General features: G+C 42.5%; 1 protein-coding gene across 2 annotated transcripts in view; it reads right to left on the bottom strand.

The window, feature by feature from the left end:
- The window catches only part of CFLAR (CASP8 and FADD like apoptosis regulator), a 94,273-nt gene extending 78,994 nt beyond the window's left edge, over positions 1-15,279 (bottom strand). Inside the window, exon 1 of one of the 2 annotated variants that reach the window (XM_040441834.1) lies at positions 15,203-15,279. In XM_040441834.1, the coding sequence (XP_040297768.1) occupies positions 15,203-15,229 (27 nt within the window). In that variant the 5' untranslated portion in view covers positions 15,230-15,279. Of the gene's footprint in view, positions 1-15,045; positions 15,069-15,202 lie in introns of those variants that run through there. The other variant, XM_040441838.1, reaches the window with a different exon arrangement.
- Between the last annotated feature and the right edge of the window lie 7,129 nt (positions 15,280-22,408).

Below are 22,408 nucleotides of genomic sequence, written 5' to 3'. Positions count from 1 at the left end.
TACTGACCGGCCCACTCGATGCCGTAGAACTGCCACAACTGAGGTTGGATGGGAAGGAGCTTTAACGCATCGGCGATGTCAACCTTTGCCAACCAAGCGCCCCTACCATGCAACAGGATGGCCTGAATTGCGTCGTCCACTGAGGAGTAACGCATGGCAAATTCCTCTGAGAGAATCAGGGAATTGAGGCTGGGAATTCCGGAAACATGAGGGGCGGACAGGTCATAAATCAACCTTTTTTTATTGGCATTTTTTTGGGATACTAAGCCGATGGGATTGATGCGCCATGAAGCAAACGGGATGAGTGGGAAAGGGCCTATGAGAAACCCTTTAGCCACCTCAGACTGGAGCAACTCGCTAGTTGCTGGAGGGTCCAGGGTGGCGGACAGCAGATTCCTGCCTTCCCAGGGAACCTGTGGCAGCGTGATGAGCCCTGTGTGGAACCCCTGCCGGAAGCCTGCCAACAGGAACGCCACGAAGTCCTGATCATGGTGATCCTGAAGGAGAGCCGCCAAGAGGTCCACGTTGACGTCGGCTAGTCAGGACCCTTTAGCAGACTTTTTGGGGCAGGCGGACTGCGGATGGGCCCTGAAGCACAGGGAGCAGACGTGGAGGGATCTGCAGCTGGCATAAGAGCACCCTCCTGAGTTGAAATTATTGCAGACCTGGCTTCTTCCCAAGTAGACAATGGGTCTGCCCAGTTTGTCAGTGGAGGGGTTAGACGGTAGAGACCCGGAGGTTCCCGGGAGGGCCCTGTCCTGAGACGGGTGGGCGCTATTCGGGCACCATTCAGATGAGTGGAAAATGGATTGACACGTCGCACAGTTGGGTGCCCTGAGGCCAGCGAAGTGACGACAGAAGAGCTCCGTGTCAATTAAGGACCAGCTGGTGACATACTGGAACTGTGCCAACGCTGCTGCCGCCGCCTTAGCCAAAAAGGAACGATGGTAGTCGTAGAAGGCCGAACCACCATACTTGTGACCCAGGTCAGTGACCAGGTATAAGTAGCTGTCCAGCTCTTCTCTCCTCTCCGGCTGTGCGGTGCAGATAATGTCTCTGAAGAGGCTGAAAGCCAAGACAAACTCGGGGATCGTCAACTTACGGTTAAGCCGCGAATCCTTGGCCCTGAGGACCACAGACACATCCCCACAGTTGATGACCCTGTTCTCGGGCACATCTTGAGCGGCAATGAGGATCGACGCCAGATTAACATCCTTCCCTGCCAGAATGTCCCTCTTGAAGTTGTCGGGAATGAAGTATGAGGGGGACACCTGGGGAATGGGTCTGGGCGTTGTTGTGCATTTTCATAAGTGTACAATGTATCTGATGATACTATATTCAATATGGATGATCATTGCCTTTAACAGCATGTGATCAGCATGAACCTGGAAAAAACCAAGATGGGTTCATAGCAAGTTCAATGTGTTAAAAGTGAATATATAGAGAAGACTATACTTTTATTATTGTTTAGAGACATGGATTTATCTACACAGGTTTCTCTAAACTTGTCTGTCTGAGGAACAATGGGTGTTTCATGGCTAAACCATGATCTGATAAGAGACGTCCATAAAACACATCTGGTGTGGAACAGATATCTATTCATATATTCGCATATAGATATATTCCTGTGTGCATTTATTTAGCGTTTGAACTTATTAATGATTCATATATACTATGTGATATTGATGTATTATAACCAAATATTATTAATGTATCTTTATATGTCTGTATCTCACTGAGAGGGTATATTCCAGGGGATATAAAATGTGTTTAAGTGGAAATTTCTTAAATAGGGTTTATTTTAGAGGAGCTGATGTTATCTCAAACATCATCACTCAATCGCTGAGACAGTTAAGATACACAAACCAGAAGAACTCCTATCTGCCCCATAAATTCAGGGATTAGGAAAACTTCTGATACCGCCAGTCAGTCTGAGCAAAGTGTCAGAAAGAGCCCCTCCTAATTGATTTAAGGTGTGAAAGGGCAAAGTTTAAGTAGTAATAAAACAAGCAATATAATATGTTAATTCTTAAAATATTCAAAATTGTTATATGATACAACAGTGCCATCAAGTGGTAGATGGGCAGAAGTTTCCTAGGAATGTCAATTAGTGACATCATCCCCATGTTTAACATACGTCACACCCACCTTATCTAATTGGTAATCCCTATTCCAAGAGGGGATGGGCATAGATAAGGATGGGGGATATCTGATCCAGTTTTTGGGAGAGAAAGGACACTTCTTCAAACACTTCACAAACTTCACAAAAGGAAAAACTTCACAAGGACTTCTTCACAACGGAACTCTTTATAAAGATTTATTCATCAGCATCACTTCACACGTCAGGAACATACCATAGGACGGGACATATCTGAACCTTGGAAAGCTGAGTCCATTCTAAAAGCTCTTTATCCCAAAGCCAGGGGTAATGTATAATTTATTTTATTTGCAGTAATTATAAATCGCTCCAATTGGCATATAGTTGAGACCCCATTATTAGTGGGTCAGTAGTGTTAAAACAATAATTTTATGGGAAATTTTAATGAACGTGCACATCATTAGAATTCCTGTAATATTGATATCAGAGTAGAATCTCTGATCGGATATTATTATCCGTAGTTAGGCCAACGGGCGTATTTATAAGGTGTCTCTTACTGCCATATTCTTTGATTGAGCATAAGGGATTTTCCACAGATTCATTTCTATTGTTTTGTTGTTATTGTTACATTATAATATTTTAATAATCGGTAATAATTTGATAATAATTTGAATAACATTGTATTGTACTTGGTGTACTAAATTAAGTAAGCCCGGCGTAAACGGCGGAGCATCATTTTGTGGTCAATTTTGATATTAACCTTGTATTCATTTGTATGCCATTTTTACTGCATGTATTTATTTGTAATAAATTATATTTTATATAATTAATTGCACCCTGTTTCATTATCTGCACAAATTAACTTTAGATCTCATCAATAAAAGAACTGGCGTTTATATGTCCGCCAATAAAAATTTTAATTTTTAATTTTTCATATTTCATAAAAATATGAAATCATAATTTTTATGATTTCATATCTTATATGAAATAAATACCTGACATATTTTGGAGGTCCCACCGAGATTGATTGAGATATTTCTATAATCAATTTGTGCAATTAGTGAAAATATTCCTTAATCCTCATTGGCAAGTCAAATTGTTGTTGTTATTGATTATTGATCAAAATCATGAGTGTAACAGGCAGCGACCCAGGTAATGGCGAGGTTTTAGCAGATAGTCCATCTGACCCAGATAAGATAATCTCTAAGGTTATCAAATATGTTTATTCCCGTTTGAAGTTAGATAAAAATATAGATGAATGGACTAATGAGCTGCAGGCAAGAGCCTATGAAGAACGTGGAGATATATGGAAGTTAGGTGGCATGGTTGATAGATACCTGACATATATGGATTTGGCAACTGATAATACCAAAAGGGACCAACACCTCTTATGTGCATTGCCACCTGTTTTGTATGCATTGTTGGCAGTCAGTACTCTCTCAAAAGTTAGGTATGAGTCTATAATGGGTACAAAAATATATGTATCCAAGATAGAATCAGAACTACAATCCGCAGAAGCGAAGATCAAAGACTTAGAGTACAACCTTAGTCACAGCCATGATGCATACCAAAAGGCAAAAAGTGATTTAGAGGATTTATATCTCCAGTATTCCAAAATTAAACAGACAGATGGATCAGCCCATAATATAGTCAATGCTGAAAGGGATCCATCTAACGCTGTGGGATATCCTGACCCTCCATGTCTTACTCCCCACTATCCAGACATGCCATCACATGCTCTTAAAGCAGACCCAATCCAAGATACTCAGCAACCTGAAAGTGTTGGCATCATTACACGGGAGGCATTCACCCAATTGAATCGGGCATTCCAAACTGCAACCGCCTTACTAGGTGCCAATAACATGGAAGCCCCTAGAAGTTCCTCTCCACATGTTCCCCTGAGAAGAGATGTTAGGGTTAAATCACCTGTGCCGTATAAGTCTCATGAAAGTTGTGAAAGTGCATGTGAGTTTGACAGTGGTGTAGGGAAGCATGTGACTTATTCCTTGCCACAGGATCACAGGCGACCAACATATGCTGAGGTGGTTTCTAGGAATAAAAATTCCCAATATTCAGATAAGGATCAGAGCTCCGCCAGCATAATTAAGTTTTTGAATACTACAGTATCCAAATTTTCTAAGAAAGGTTCTTCTCAGATAGCCAATCACTTGGAACTGTATGAATCCACTATGGATTCTTTAAAATTATACTCTGATGCTGACCGGATCAGATTCCTTCCATGGGCATTTGATGATAAGTATCGTCATTACTTTACCTCATTTGGGGAGAGAGGCATTCAAGATTGGCCAAGTGTTTTGCATGAGGTTAAATTGGAATTCGGACCATACCGAACCACCACCGCTGCAAAACGGGACATATATAGCCTTACGTGTAGACCCAATCAGAGTCCCCGTGAATTCCTCTCTGTCCTCAAAAATGCCTATGGGTTGGCATATAGATCCCCAAATTGGGAATCTGAAGAATTCAAACAGTTATTCTATGACGCTATGCCAACCCAGATCAAATTTAACTTAGCCAGAGATCTGGATATTGATGCCCCCCTGGATTGGTTGGTGACGGCTGCCACCACGCTGTATAATATCAGTGAGTGCCATGCAATAGAGGAGAGAAGGTTTAAAAAATCCCCAGAGCAAAAGGTAGCTGAAGCTAAGGTAAACCCTAGTTTGGGATTTGAAAGCCAGCCACGAAGGTTCCCTCAGTCTACAGGACCTGCTCAACAAGCCCAGCAACAACAGGTAGGACCGCCCAAACAGACCAAACCCCAAAATACTAATGGATCAGAGGGGAATAATTCAGGTAATGGGAGGTCTAACTACCGTCCCTATTACAATAGAGGCCCCCAGGGGTACGGGCCCTATAACTATAGGAATTACCAGGGTTACAGGCGCTGGGATAATAGACCCAGACAACAGAGGGAAGATAGGCAGGAATCCTCAAATTCACCCAGGAGTAGGTCACCTACCGATAACCAGGGTGCTCAGCAAAACCAAAATGTGCCCAGACCAAACAGGTTTGATCAGCTGGCAGAACAAGTGGCCCAGTTGAGTGACATTGTGAGAAAATTGGTATCTCCAGGAAAACAGCCTGAGCCTTTTTTAGGGGCAACTCCAGGTCCCAGCTCAACATCATAAAGCAAATTGGGCCGGGTCAGAACCCAGGCCACTGTAAGGATATTAAGTTGATTGTGGTAGAATCTGATATGATTCATAATTCAATATTTCCTTGCAGTACCTCTGACCCTGAAATTAGGGCCAGGGGGGAAATGTCTAATATGTCATTTGTCTTGCAGTCTAATGATGTCAATTCATACGACCAGATGTCTGTTCCAGTGTGTAATCCCATCGTTCCAGCATCTAGCCGTGAGCCAGCTGTGACTTGTGGTGTCACACAGCTTGTCCCAAAGGCGGGGGCTGATGCTGCTCCTTCAGCTTGTCCTGGGAGACTCAGGAATGCAGAGGTCACGGAGCTGCAGAGAGGTCAACCTCTCAGACAGCAGATGGGTAAACATCCTAACTTTCTCTGTGATTTGTTCCAGGTGGATGGCAGATACTTTGTGGATATATATCTCCAAAATGAACTTATCGGACCAATCAAAGGATTAATAGACACTGGATCACAAGCCACCATTTTATCTATCAGTTATTTCCAAAAGATTTTGAATTTAACATCAAAGAAGCCACGATTAAGGTCATTTGATGGATCTTTGATAAGTGTAGGTGGAGATGCCTTACAGGTAAAAGGAACATCCTGGTTGACATTTAAGATTGGCAAGAAAACAATTAGACATCCCACATTGATTGTGGATCTTCCATATGATCGGATGATCATAGGAATCGATTTATTAAAAAGATTGAGTCCCATAATTGATTTCATTAATGAAGCAGTATGGACTCAGGTGAAGGCACCCATTGCCTATGAATACTCTTGCAACACACAAGCACAACGCAGTTGTCATGTGATTGAAGAGAAACCTAGCTCTATTGAAGTGCATTTCAGGAACAATCAAACACCGGAGGTCACAATCCTGAAGAATGGTAAACCCGAGGAAGATGTCAATGGTGCCGCTCACATCATTACCATCCAGAGGGACGAAATCAAAAAGGTAACTCTGGATGATAATATTTTAACCATTTCTCTTGAAAGGGGGAATCACGAAGTCGCGGACCTGACAAGGCACATTCAATCGATGGTACGGATTAAAAAGGTCAATGACAATTTATTGATTCCCGTACAGGTAAACAATATAGCCCGGGTGAAATTTGCCAAGTTGGATTTGAAATCCGAAGCAAGTTACATAAGCCTAGGACTCTTGAAACAGATCACCAATCCTAAAATGATTAAAAGTTTCTCTCCACAGGATCAATGGGTTCATGATCTGGATGGAGATTCCCAAAGTCATAATGTGTTTGCAAGATGCGTTTTGTCTATCTCCATAGGAAACAAAACTACGGAGCACGTTTTCATCGTGATAAATGAACCACGGTATCAAATGTATATAGGTAATGACCTTCTGCACCGATTTGCCGTACAGATTGACCTGGTGAATAACACCTTATGGTCCAGATTGCCGGGAAACCCAGAGGGATTCCAGGATATAGAACAAGCCTTACGATGGGGACAACAGATGCCCTATGCCGTAAGTATCATGGTTGCTGAGAAAGTTGAAATTCCTGAAGGATGCAAACCATTTCTTCTACCCATTAAAATAAAGAAGGGACAGAAGCTGAAGAACACAGACGCGTTGATCTGTTTATCAAACAGAATACAGCAACTCGGCCTAAAGGTAAAGCCTACTCCCCTGATCAATATCCATCAGGATCCGTTACATATGGTAATTCATAACATGGTTTCCCATAGCATATCCCTACAAAAGGACACTGTAATTGGTTTGGCTATGGATTCGGAATACTACACATTTGGATTCCAAAATGATGTTATTGGAATAATTCCTGATGAATACCTGACAGAGGAACAAACAGTGGAACAACATTTTTCCTCAACCCCTGAGGGGTTATTTAACATCCACTCTGTTTATCCTTTCAGCTCTGAAGAAGGTACATGCCACATCGAAGAATCATCATTGGTTTTCAACCATGAGGTCGATGAAAAAGAGTATGAATCGTACCAGCAAGGAAAGGATAAGGTATGCTACACCCAGAACGATTTAACTAGTGAGCTTGAAGAAGCTTACGAGTTAAGTCAGCCTGAGATTTTCCCAGAATTTCAGGAGCGGGTGGAAGAACAAATCTCCATGGCTGACGCATGCTCCGATGAGTCGAAGCGTCAACGGCTAAAGGAGCTCTTCGCAGAGTTCCAGGGGATGTTCGCCAAGGATTCTTATGACTGTGGGGAAACAGACCTACACGTTACAAGAATCCAGACAGATCCCGATGCACCCCCTGTTTTTGTAAAACAATACCGACTTCCGCTGGCGGCTTACGAGTCACTATCAGAAATCGTCAAAAACTTGGAGGAGAAAGGTATCATCCGTCCAGTACACAGTTCATTCAATCATCCGATACTTGGAGTCCTCAAACCTAATGGTCAATTTCGTCTCTGCTCGGACCTAAGACAGTTGAACAAACGTGTTTATATGTCCGGATGGCCCGTGCCATATATTGACCAGTGTTTGGCACAAATACAAGGATCCAAAATCTTCACTGCCCTTGACTGTGCACAAGGATATTGGACGATTAAGGTAGATGAAAGGGATCAGTACAAACTGGCCTTTACATTTGGCAAACGACAGTATGCATGGACCCGACTGCCCTTCGGGTACATAAATGCAGGCCATGAGTTTGCAGTGTTCATGCATAAGGCAATGCCTGATGCCACTGAACGAGGTACCTTATCATATGTGGATGACATCCTGATAAAAAGTACAACTTTTGAGGAACATATTCAGGAGTTGAGGCATGTACTAACCCAGCTGAGGAAAGCAGGTGTAAAACTTTCTTTGCAAAAGGCTCAATGGTGCCGGAACAAGGTTAATTTCCTAGGTCATGAAATCACTGCGAATGGAATTAACCCACAGAAAAAGAAGGTGGAAGCAGTGACCAATACAAAATCTCCTACAAATCTCAAAGAGTTGAGATCATTCCTGGGCATGATAAACTATTCACGTAAGTTCATAGATAATTATGCCGAAATTACAAAACCTCTTTTACAGTTGCTAAAGAAAGGAGTAAAATGGGAATGGAGTGAGCGTCATGAGCAAGCTGTAATCGAGCTCAAGGCCAAACTTATCCAGGCTCCATGCCTTGCTTATCCAGAAGGGGGAAAACCTTTCTTCGTGGAAACAGGTTTCACTGATAAAAGCATAAGTGCAGTTCTTTTCCAAAAACAGGAAAACCGAAACAAGATCATCGCCTATGCCAGCAAGTCCTTGTCACCGGTTGAGGTAAAATTCAATGATTGTGAGAAAGCATTATTGTCAACTGTGTGGGCTTTGCAATATTTTAGGAGTTTCATTCAAGGCGAAAGGATCATTGTGGAGACCGCACATCAGCCACTGCAATACTTGCAGAGTGATCGTATAAGAGATGGAAACTTGTCAAACAGCAGGATAACCGCCTGGACAATGTCCTTAATGGGATGGCCATTGGAAATCAGGTACAAACAAAATAATAAAAACCCAGTTGCTCAAGGATTAGCAGACCTCCATGACTGTACCCATACGGAACGTAAAGGTGAGTCAACGGAAAATGATTTCCTGGATGAACAATCATCATCACCATATAAATCTTATGAAGAGGAATATTGCAAATCGTTACCATGTGTGTACGTAGACGGCTGCTCCTTCCATGTCGATGAAGGATCCGAACGTACATTGGTTGCAGGTATTGGAGTCGTATGGAATAATACATTCCTGGATGTATCCGTTGGATACAAGATTGGTTCCAAAAGCAGCCAAGTTGCAGAACTTACTGCTGTGTACAAAGCCGTACAAATGGCTATCGAATATGATGTTAAGGAGTTTGTAATCATCACAGATTCTGACTATATTCGTAACAGCTTTGTGGAGTACTTTCCCGGATGGAAAAGATCAGACTGGATGAGAAGTAATAACAAGCCAGTAAAGCATGGAAATATGTTTTGTAAAATTGATGAGATGGTTACCGCCCACAGTCTTACCATTTATTGGAAGAAGGTAAGAGGTCATTCAAAATATCCAGGCATGGATAAAGAGGGGAATGACCTAGCGGATTCCCTTGCCAAGCAAGCAACCATTGACGGAGAAGTCTTTGACGTTGATGACCTCATGGGAACTATCCAAGTGGATGCTATGACAAGGAGTCAGGCCCAAAAGGGAGCTGAAGCCAATGTGGCGCAGTGGAGCCAAAATTCCCCTAGTGAGGATCTCATTGCAAGCCAAAAGGGGGATCCAATTATTGGTCTCTTTTATAAGCACATTGAGGATCCACATAACTATCCCATAACCACGGAAGACTGTGTGGGTAAGGAGGAGTTACGAATTTTGATGAAAGGTAAGTCCCAATTCTCATTACAGGATGAACTGCTGATAAGAACCTCTAAGAATGGTATCACGCAATGGATAGTACCTGCAGCATACCGAGGTCTGATGTTACAACATGCACATGATGCCCCAACAGCTGGTCATCGAGGTGAGAAAATAACGTACGAGTTACTACGGGACTACGCTTACTGGCCACATATGCTGCAAGATGTGCGAACATATTGTCAGGGATGTCTAATCTGCCCTCAATTCCAGCCACAAGGACCCACTCATCGGGCACCGCTGATGAAAAGGGGGATGTCCATGCCATGGTCAGACATCCAAATTGACTTCATTGGACCAGTAACAACCTCATCAAGAGGCAACAAGTATATGTTAACCGTAACTTGTCTGTTCACCAAATGGGTGGAATGTTTGCCGTGCAAAACATGCAGTTCAAGCGCATGTGCATCTCTACTCATTAACCATGTATTTTCTAGATTTGGTCTTCCACAGCGCATCGAATCCGATCGTGGAAGTCACTTCACCAGTGAGGTGATGACAAAGATGTGGGAAATCCTGGGGGTAAAGAGGAAGCTACATATAGCTTATCGACCAGCCTCTAGTGGTGGAGTAGAACGTTACAACCAGTCCATTGTGAACATCCTGAAAAAGTTTGTCAATGAATCTGGTAAGGACTGGGATGTCAAGTTGCCTTTGGTGCTTATGGCCATCAGAGCCACCCCAAGCGCAGCAACTAAACTTTCTCCCTTCGAGATGATCACGGGAAGGAAGATGGTGTTACCCCAGCATTTACTTTACAGAACAACAGACCATAACTTGATCAATGCTACAACATCGCATCAGTATGTGGAAAATTTACGCAAGCACCTTCAGCATGCTTTTGCGTTCGCCCAGAAGAATATAGAGAAAGCCGCAGTGAGTGCTAAGACATACTATGATCTGAAGACTACACAGAAGGAGTATCAAATTTCCGATCAGGTGTATCTTTATAACTTCGCTCGGGATCAAGTGAAGGAGAGAAAATTCCTACCTTCCTGGAAAGGTCCCTATGTCATCACTGACAAATTATCTCCAGTGGTCTACAAGATCAAAATCACTAAGGGGGATGAATTTATTGAAAAATGGGTGCACATTAATCAGCTACGTGTTTGTCATCCCAGTGCACGACTTCGAGAGATTGAAGGAGTTGGATGAAAAGAGGTGAAAAGACTTTATGGTTCCAGCTAAAGACGGAAATAAGGATTGGTATCGTATGAACGGAAAAACGTTATCTGTTATTCTACATCTTTAACGCATACTAACCCATCCTGATGTATGTTTCCTCTGTAACAAAATGTCTCCTAACTCACCTCTGAAACCAGAACTTACTCTGTTCAAGAAAAGAACTTATGCCAATCAGAGGTATATGGTATTAGTAACTCTTTTCTTGCAGGATAAAGTAAAAAAAAAATGTATATACTCATATGTGTCATATAATATTTTATAGGCGTAAGATGTCATCAAAGATGATTGCCATTATCTACGTCGTCCTGATCTTGGGGAAGGAGTTCCATGCTGAGCCGATTGCTGTGCCAGGTCCTTCATCGGGGATCATGCTACAAGATACAGCGGGGTTCATCTTGACGAACAAGAGGATATTATCCCAGAAGGTCTACATCAGCCTGGATCCACGCGTTTTCGTCGAAAGGCAATTCAACGTGTCCGAAATCCAGTCCCCGGAAATCCAAGCCTGGTACCAGATGCACATCGGATATTCCCAAGAACGGATTACGCAAATCCTGGAGCAAGCAAGGAAGACTTTGACCAGAGAACAGTTTTCTACAAATCAAAGTGATTCATGTTTTTGCAGTCGTAGCCGCCATAATCTTTGGCGTAGTGGGCACTGTTATTACTACCGGTATGACAGTTGCCAATTCCATCTCCATCAAGATATTGGAACTTGAAATTGGTTCATTGAAAAGGAACCTATTAAACATTCACGTGGAGATGGAAAATCAAAACAAACCTTTATCGAACTTATATCCTGTTTTGCAGGATCTATGGGATGGTTGAGTTTGTTGACCATCCAAGTCATGCGTTAGATAAGGTTCTCCAGAAGAACTTTAGTCAAGCTGGTTAGAACATTATAAGCCAAGTCTACGCATCGAAGAAGATATATGAAAAGCCATTTTAAGCATTCCAAATACATTCACATTTTATGGAATATTTTGGAATGAAGGGGGATTTGTTGTGCATTTTCATAAGTGTACAATGTATCTGATGATACTATATTCAATATGGATGATCATTGCCTTTAACAGCATGTGATCAGCATGAACCTGGAAAAAACCAAGATGGGTTCATAGCAAGTTCAATGTGTTAAAAGTGAATATATAGAGAAGACTATACTTTTATTATTGTTTAGAGACATGGATTTATCTACACAGGTTTCTCTAAACTTGTCTGTCTGAGGAACAATGGGTGTTTCATGGCTAAACCATGATCTGATAAGAGACGTCCATAAAACACATCTGGTGTGGAACAGATATCTATTCATATATTCGCATATAGATATATTCCTGTGTGCATTTATTTAGCGTTTGAACTTATTAATGATTCATATATACTATGTGATATTGATGTATTATAACCAAATATTATTAATGTATCTTTATATGTCTGTATCTCACTGAGAGGGTATATTCCAGGGGATATAAAATGTGTTTAAGTGGAAATTTCTTAAATAGGGTTTATTTTAGAGGAGCTGATGTTATCTCAAACATCATCACTCAATCGCTGAGACAGTTAAGATACACAAACCAGAAGAACTCCTATCTGCCCCATAAATTCAGGGATTAGGAAAACTTCTGATACCGCCAGTCAGTCTGAGCAAAGTGTCAGAAAGAGCCCCTCCTAATTGATTTAAGGTGTGAAAGGGCAAAGTTTAAGTAGTAATAAAACAAGCAATATAATATGTTAATTCTTAAAATATTCAAAATTGTTATATGATACAACAGTGCCATCAAGTGGTAGATGGGCAGAAGTTTCCTAGGAATGTCAATTAGTGACATCCTCCCCATGTTTAACATACGTCACACCCACCTTATCTAATTGGTAATCCCTATTCCAAGAGGGGATGGGCATAGATAAGGATGGGGGATATCTGATCCAGTTTTTGGGAGAGAAAGGACACTTCTTCAAACACTTCACAAACTTCACAAAAGGAAAAACTTCACAAGGACTTCTTCACAACGGAACTCTTTATAAAGATTTATTCATCAGCATCACTTCACACGTCAGGAACATACCATAGGACGGGACATATCTGAACCTTGGAAAGCTGAGTCCATTCTAAAAGCTCTTTATCCCAAAGCCAGGGGTAATGTATAATTTATTTCATTTGCAGTAATTATAAATCGCTCCAATTGGCATATAGTTGAGACCCCATTATTAGTGGGTCAGTAGTGTTAAAACAATAATTTTATGGGAAATTTTAATGAACGTGCACATCATTAGAATTCCTGTAATATTGATATCAGAGTAGAATCTCTGATCGGATATTATTATCCGTAGTTAGGCCAACGGGCGTATTTATAAGGTGTCTCTTACTGCCATATTCTTTGATTGAGCATAAGGGATTTTCCACAGATTCATTTCTATTGTTTTGTTGTTATTGTTACATTATAATATTTTAATAATCGGTAATAATTTGATAATAATTTGAATAACACTGTATTGTACTTGGTGTACTAAATTAAGTAAGCCCGGCGTAAACGGCGGAGCATCATTTTGTGGTCAATTTTGATATTAACCTTGTATTCATTTGTATGCCATTTTTACTGCATGTATTTATTTGTAATAAATTATATTTTATATAATTAATTGCACCCTGTTTCATTATCTGCACAAATTAACTTTAGATCTCATCAATAAAAGAACTGGCGTTTATATGTCCGCCAATAAAAATTTTAATTTTTAATTTTTCATATTTCATAAAAATATGAAATCATAATTTTTATGATTTCATATCTTATATGAAATAAATACCTGACAGCGTCAGGTGCCAGAAAGTGCGAATAAAGCAGGGCGAGTCCTGCACAGGATAGCCACCCTGGTGGTTAATGAAGGAGCATCTCTGAACTGGGTGTCCCTGTTTTTTTTTTTTTTTATTATTATTTTTTTAAACTTTTATTTTTATTTTTTATTATTATTTTTCTTAAATACGTTTTTTTTTTTTTTTTTAATCGTTACAATGCCATGGGATAGCGGTCTGCAGCCAAGGACCTTGTGGAGGCCGAGCCAACCCCCCCCCCCCCTGGAGCGGAACTGGAGTGGTTAGCAGGCAGCTTCCCTAGGGACGCACGCTGCTCCCCCCGGACAGGGGCTCATGTCCAGGGGGCCCACCACTAGCGAAGGCCAGGGCCGCGCAGTGACCTGGAGATCCCATGTCCCCTATGAATTGATGTGTGGCAGCAGTCTGGCTACTAGTTTGTGCGGTTTAACAAGTGGAAGAACTGTAGCGGGACCCATTGGTGGAATAGTGACCTATGTAAAATGTATGAGGAGCAAGATCTACAGAAGAACCACCGACCTGTGCCAGCTAACCCCCCCCTCGCTTAGGCCTGGCTGCCTGTGCGCCTGCGCTCTACCGTGGAACGCAAGCCGACACAGCAGCCACGGAGCCCAACCAGGGGGTAAGTGACACATCCCTTATGCGCCGGAAGGCACGTGCGCTCCACCCTGGAACGCACGCCTCCGTGCTCCGTCCCCGTGCCAGAAGGAGTCGGCCAACCACGGCCCCCCCAGTGTAGCGAAGGCCGCGTGCGCTCCACCGTGGAACGCACGCCGCCGCCGTGCCGCCAGCCGCCAGGAAGGTAAGGAGATCGGCCGGCGACCAGGAACAGGAAGCGCGTGCATTCTACGCTGGAACGCACCCGCCGAATGAAGCGTCGGTAAGGAGCTGGACTGCCGCTGTCCTCTGCTCCGTAATACTGACTCCCACTTACCCACTTGAAGTGAAGATCTTGCGTGAGGCGGCCGGAGGAACAAGGAGTCACACGTCACAATCGAAAACATAATATCCATGAACCGGAACGCCTACTAAGGTGAGGGAAGAGGGGCTTATAAAGGCTCAAGCCCCTCCCACAAATGCACCCCAACATATACACCTACTGTATATTTATACATGCAAACGCAAATATATATATTTATACATATATTGCAAAATATATATATATATATATATAAAATCTAAAATGCCAATAATATGCATAGTCTAAGTTCCCAACTAAACTTTGTAACTTTGTATAATATACATCAAGATGAAAATAAAAAAGACAATGGTCAACCCTACATTTAAGAAAACTATACAATGTAAAAAAAGATACTAAACAATGTCATACAGATACAAAAATGAATGGGATAGCCTAGCTTAGAATAATGATAAAACCAATAAATCAGTTCATACCCCAACTCAGTAAGCCGTTCACTACCCGTACCCCGGCAATGAAGCAGTTAATAGCAGGTGTTGTGCCTGTGGGGAATGTTAGTTCGCTCAGCCATTGTGAAGTATACAGTTATTGGCTGCGTGATGTACAGAACGTTTTTCAGATCTGAGTACATACCTTCACTGGACTCAAGAGGGAAGTCATGTTACTGACTTTCTTTAGAATAAGAGAGCAGACAGGAACTGATCTGAGCCCTAAATGATTTCAGCATTGTCATGTGATACAGGGAAACATGTGACTAGCTGACAAAACTCTTTTATTTGCTTGCACCAACAAGATAAACTGGATTTACCATGTCCTCTGCCAAAAATATTGACACCAACTAAAGTCTTCAATAAAGCCTAAATAGAGATCATTAAATGGGTTTTCCATTGAATAATGTAAAACATAAAAATTCACACAATCTTGTACATGACAAACTTTCTAAGAGCTAGAACCAGCCCTGTACCTCACATGAATCCAGAGATCTCCCCATTTATTGCTCTCATTGTTCTGCTAGATTTATTTCAAGCTGTCAGCTTAGGGGATGTGTCCTCTCTCAGGAGTGGGGGGGGTCCCTTCTGCTGGAGCAGGCATCCTCAAACTGCGGCCCTCCAGCTGTTGTAAAACTACAACTCCCACAATGCCCTGCTGTAGGCTGATATGTGTAGGATGTTCGGGCATGCTGGGAGTTGTAGTTTTGCAACAGCTGGAGGGCCGCAGTTTGAGGATGCCTGTGCTGGAGGATGAAACTGAGCATGTGCTTCCATCTCAGTGAGCAGGACAGAGAGATTAGGAAAAGGGCAAAACAGCAGGTGGCGCTATACAGATAGATTTCATAGAATAATTCAGTAGCTATATTACATTTTTAATTGCAAACAATTACAAAAATATTCAGATCCAGATACTGGTTTGAAAACTGTAGAATTTTTTAGTGGAACAACCACTTTAAGGGTTTTTTTCTGCAATGTTTTTGCCTTGTACAAAATGCCACGAATGTCATACATTTTTACAAGCTTTTTGGTGACATTTTTGAAAAACCTTTTCAGACATTTTTCCCCCAAAATGTCTATAAAAAAACAACAACAAAACACTTTGACTTTGCTCAGTGCATGCTGGATTTAAAACAACACGGCATGGACCTAAAAAAAAAGTGAGTGAAATACACAAAAAGCAATGCACCGTTTGTAGTGTGTATTGTAATTCTCAACTGCTTTCTGGCAACCATCTAGAAGAAGTGTGGACAGCAGAGGCGTACACTGGCAACTGCCCAATGCAACGGCAAGTGTTCCCTCCAAACTCCATGAAAAATTTGCCAGCATCCACATAAACATATTTAATGATACAGATACCTATAAATACCATGTATGAACCCACACAGGGGTCTTTCTTATGTATAAATGATTTCACGTACCTCAATGGAACAGTTAAAGAATATGGTCCAAGAGTAGAATGTTGATGTCACAGATTTTACTATTATATACTTTTACATTTAGCGTAATATATCTTATCACTACTCTGAGGAGGTTGCCCTTGTGTATATATTTATTAAAATAACATCATTGTGCTACCAGAAAACACTGACACAGGTAAAGTGAATAACATTGATTATCTTGTGACAATGGTAAGATGTATTAGGCTACTGCGGCATGCAGTGGCGGGCTGGGAACTTAAAGTGGGCCTGGAAAAAATACCAAACGTGGCCCCATTATGTACAGTAGTCAGATCTAAATTGAAGGAAGGCAATGCCAATAAAAGTAGGTGAGGCCAGCAATACCATATTGTGGCACATTGTACCACCCCAACAGAGCCAAATACCACAGTCCATCACAAAATACTGCCCCAAAAAATTCCACTGCCCGGCAGTGAGGAGGGCTCAGGCAGCCCCTGAGCATCGGCCCACCAGGAGATTTCCCTGTGAGGTCTATGGCCAATCGGCCCTTGGCGGCATGGATTATGGCAGGCTGTTCAAGTGGAGAACAGGCTGCCAGATGCAAATGGAATGCTCACTGCCCTCAAAAATGCCACAAAAAAATCGGCCACACACAAAATGCTGCCCCCTGTGGTTTTTATCCAGCCGATTCCCAGCATTCTCTGGATCAGGCGTCCCGATCTCCGTGCCACAGATGTGAAAGTAGCCTTAGACAGCAAGTGGACAGCCTGTTCTTGAAGTTGATGTCTTTCACGTTCATTTTCCTAGTTCTCCTTTTTTCTCGTCTTAAATTATGTTTCACCAGTTTTGGGGGAAATAGAGCGAAAAATGCGATAAATAATATGATAATGTTATTGCTAGGGTTGTTATGGATGTGGCAATATAAATTATGCATACCTTTTGTTTAAATGTTTTACAATTTTTTGATGGCTTTGAAAGAAAAAAGTGTGATTGGGGAGGGGGGTGAAATCACTTTCCTCTTTTTGCATTCCTCTAATCACTTATATGTTACATACACTGTAATACATCTTAATAGGTGTGCAAAGGTACTAGCCAACCCACTGACTCGCCATGATAGCGTTTCGTAGGGCTGAAGGGGCATCTGTCTAACTGCAGGGATCAGAGTTTTATCCAATCCTGGTAGTTGTTAAAGGAGGGGGTCTGTTTGGGGCACCAGCTGAGTTCCTGAGCTCGCACATTTACTGCACCTATAGTACGGACTCTTATCAGCATTATTGCCCTAAGCTTCACAGCAACACAAACTGTGACATCTGTGGCAAAAATGATGTTTGTCATAACGAAACTTTCAATCTCACCATACGGATTTTGCAGTAATAAAACATGAGGAATACAATTTTTTTTGTTTTTTTCAGATGTTATTACTTAGACATTCTGAAATTCCATCATCTCAGTCACACGGGGTTCAGCTTCATTTGCCTGTCTGTTTATATGACCAAAGATCATAAAGAAACCTTTAAAATATGTATTAATGAGAAGTGAAAATGAGTGGGGAAAATCATATGATGCAGATGACGTAATATTGGCGTGACATATTCTGGAAGAAGTGTTTCTCGGACCTCTGTAAATGCAGGTTTCCAAAGCTGTATTCTCCAGAATTCCCCTTCATAGCCCAGACTTTTATCCTCTTCACGTTATGACATAATTAGTTTTGTACCATGCAATTTGAAAGCACACAAACATTTCCACATCAGAATCACAGTTCTGTAATTTCCCACCTACATGTATTGGAATGAAAGGTGGCAGGTGTGTAACTGGGGGTGGTGGAGGTAGGGCAGTGCCCAGGATGCTGGGGGCATCATCAACAAACCATTCTGTCTTGGCCAGGCTAACAAACTGGGACACCAAAAAAGGAATGGGGCTAGCACAAATAGTAATAGATATAAACTTTATTATAGTCTCAAAACGAGACACAAGGCAATAAAATACAGGTTAGGGACAATACTATGGTGAATGGAGAACACACAGGAAAAGGTGGGACACCACTAGTACATCAACATATCCAGGCTGGTAAGATCATATAAATACAACATAGTATATACGTAACCCAGACGGGGTGTCTAGTGCATATAACCAGCCAAGGCTATCAGGACAGAGTAGAAATCCAATACAGTACATAGATGTATAAAGTGCAAAGTACAAAAGTACAAAATACATGGATCTAGCCAGGGGAGCACCCAGGAATTTTGTCTAGGGGGGGTCCGAAAGGCAAAAAAAATGTGGCATGTGTAGTGCGCTGTGCTATTTCAATTTTTCAAAGCCCCCTTTATATTTAAAAATGCAAGGAAGGGGTGTAGTGTGTTGCGCTGATTCTTTTACTTGGCGATTCTAAAAGCCCTGCCCATTATTAAAAGCCCCTCCTACATATAATAGGCCACTCCCAACAAACACTGTACAGCTGACATTCTATAGTTGCGGCCTGTCTCTACACATCATACGGAGAGAGGGGGAGGTCTGTCCTGGCTGCACTGCCTGCTTCACATTATACAATAGACAGCCGGCTACAGCCAGGAATCTCCTCCGCTCTCCTCCCTCCCCTGATCCTGCTCAAGGCCTGTGGTTCCCCCCACCATCTGCCACCCGCCCGTGGCCTGCTGCCCCCCTTGACCGTCCTCACCCAGCTCTGAGTCCTCCTTCTGCAAATGGCAGGGGGAGGAGCCGGTGCATCTCCTCTCCTACATAGCGCCCCATACCTCTTAGATCCAGTGATGTCACCTTTGTTGTAGACGTTCCCTTTCCTCATCTTCTCCATTCAGACCAGAGCGCCATGATGATTTTTCAGCCATCTCCCATCTCTCCAGAGATTAACAAACAGACATTAGTTTCCCACATTTCCATTATCTTCACATCTTCTGAACACCCTTTCCTGCCACTCCCAATACTGTGCCCGCTGTGCCCCCAATACTATACTGCAGAAACAGTCCCCCTGGAAATACTACTACCACACAGATAGTGCCCCCTTCAACAATTATTGGCACACAGTGTTCTAAAAAAATAACTGCGCCCAGACACTAATAGTATAAAGATAATGTCCCACAAAAATTATTGTGCTAAGCTGATACGGTGGCAGGGTGCCCCCCAAAGTAACAGGGCTCCCCAAAATAGAAATAATTCTCTGCCAGAGCACACTTAGTAGTAATAATGCCCCTATAGTGCCCATACTAGTAATCATGTTCCTCATAGCCCCCCAGTATTAGCAAAGCTCCGCATAATACCTCCTAGTAGTAATAATTCTCCCTACAATATGACAGTACATGAAATACCCCCGCTTAGTGCCCTCTGTTGAGCTAATGTCCCCATAATGTATGCCAGTATAAAATACCCCTATATAGTGCCCCAGTAAATGCCCTCATAGTGCTCCTCTCCCCCTTCCCCATAGTGTCCCCCATAATATGCCAGTAAAAAATGCCCCTTCTAAGTGCCACCATATGCCCCCAATAGTGCTCCACTCCCCCAAGCTCTCCCCTATGGTGCCTACCATAATGTGCCAGTAAGAAAAATGCCCCCTTAGTGCCACCAGATGCCATAATGCCCCCATAATGTGCCAATAAGAATAAAGGTCCCTTTAGAGCCCCCACTTCCCCTTAGTGCCCCCAAATAATGCCCCTATAGTGCCACCAGATGCCCCATAGTGCCATTCTCCCCTATAGTGCCCCCATAATATGTCAATAAAAAAAAGCCCCTTTAGACCCCCCCCAGATGCCCCCATAGTGCTCCTCTCCCCCATGGTGCCGCCCCATAATGTGCCAGTAAAAAATGCCCCTTCAAAGTGCCACCATATGCCCCAATAGTGCTCCACTCCTCCATAGTGCCGCCCTCCCCTATAGTGCCTCCCATAATGTGCCAGTAAAAAATGCCCCCTTAGTGCCACCAGATGCCATAATGCCCCCATGTGCCAATAAGAAAAAAAGGCCCCTTTAGAACCCCCACTTCCCCATAGTGCCCCCAAATAATGCCCCTATAGTGCCACCAAATGCCCCATAGTGCCGTTCTCCCCTATAGTGCCCCCCATAATGTGTAAAAAAAAAAGCCCCTTTAGAGCCCCCATAGTGCTCCTCTCCCCCATGGTGCCCCCCAAATAATGCCCCTATAGTGCCACCAGATGCCCCCTAGTGCCGTTCTCCCCTATAGTGCCCCCCATAATGTGTAAAAAAAAAAAAAAAAGCCCCTTTAGAGCCCCCATAGTGCTCCTCTCCCCCATGGTGCCCCCCCCCCATAATGTGCCAGTAAGAAGTGCCACCTAAAAAAAAAGTACCACCAGATGCCCCATAGTGCCGTTCTCCCCTTTAGTGCCCCCATAGTGCCAGCTCCCCCCCTCCAAAAAAAAAAAAAAAAAAAATACACGATGCGATGCAGGCTCTTCCGGACTGTGTCCCTGCTGTGTGCTGCCCGGCTCAGGCGCGTGATGATGATGTCATCGCGCCGCCTGAGCCGGCCTCTGATAGGCTGCAGGCATTAGTGCCTGCGGCCTATCAGAAGAACAGGGGAGGGACACACCTCTCCCTCCCCTGCCGCAGCACTGCACAGGCATCTGTATCGCTGTCCTAAGGACGGCGATACAGATGGATTAGATATGGAGATGAGCGCTTCCACAATGGAAGCGCTCATCTCCTAGTACTCCAAATGCGTAAAAAATGCCCTGTGAAATCCTAAAGGTACTCATTGGAATTTGGGCCCCTTTGTGCACCTAGGCTGCAAAAAAGTGTCACACATGTGGTATCGTCGTACTCAAGAGAAGTAGGGCAATGTGTTTTGGGGTGTATTTTTATATATACCCATACTGTGCGTGAGAAATATTAATTTTTTTTTATACAAAGTTGTAAATTTACTGAGATATTTTGCTCACCCAGCATAGGTATATGTAAAAATACACCCCAAAACACATTGCTCTACTTCTCCCGAGTACGGTGATACCACATGTGACACTTTTTTGCAGCCTAGGTGCGTAAAGGGGCCGAAAGTCCAACGAGTACCTTTAGGCTTTACAGGGTTGCTCACAATTTAGCCCCGCCCAAAATGCCAGAACAGTAAACACACTCCACAAATGACCCCATTTCGGAAAGTAGACACCCCAAGGTATTCACTGAGGGGCATAGTGAGTCCGTGGGAGATTTTTTATTTTTTTTTGCCAGAAGTTAGCAGAAATGGAAACTTTATTATTTTTATTTTTTTCTCAGAAAGTGTCATTTTCTGCTAACTTGTGATTTTTTTTTTAATCATACATGAACTCACCATGCCCCTCCGCGAATACTTTGGGGTGTCTTCTTTCTAAAATGGGGTCATTTGGGGGTATTTATACTATCCTGGCATTCTAGCACCTCAAGAAACATGACAGGTGCTCAGAAAGTCAGAGCTGCTTCAAAATGCGGAAATTCACATTTTTGTACCATAGTTTGTAAATGCTATAACTTTTGCGCAAACCAATAGATATACACTTATTGGATTTTTTTTTATCAAAGACATGTAGCACAATAAATTCTGACACAAACTTGTATTGAAATGTAATTATATTTGAACAATTTAACCAGAGAAAGTTAAAAATACACTTTTTTTGAGAAAATTGCGGCCTATTTTGATTAACATAGGAAAAACGAAAAATCTTAGCAGCAATAAAATACCACCAAAAGAAAGCTGTATTTGTGAGAAGAAAAGGAGGTAAAATTCATTTGGGTGGTAAGTTGTATGACCGAGCAATAAACCGTGAAAGTAGTGTAGTGCAGAATTGTAAAAAGTGGTCTGGTCATTTAAGCTAGGGGGGCTGAGGTGGTTAAAAGGGGATTATCTGGATCCATGCATCCTGTAACTTTGCAGAATTGCAAGAGTTTCGTATATAAGCCTGCCTCTGTAAGGCCAGTTTCAGTGGACAAGAATAGGACATGCTCTATCTTTTTTTC

Source organism: Bufo bufo, chromosome 7 (assembly GCF_905171765.1).
Source record: "Bufo bufo chromosome 7, aBufBuf1.1, whole genome shotgun sequence".
Taxonomy (NCBI): domain Eukaryota; kingdom Metazoa; phylum Chordata; class Amphibia; order Anura; family Bufonidae; genus Bufo; species Bufo bufo.
The sequence above is the reverse complement of the archived record's forward strand: the minus strand, read 5'-3'. Positions and strand labels throughout refer to the sequence as shown.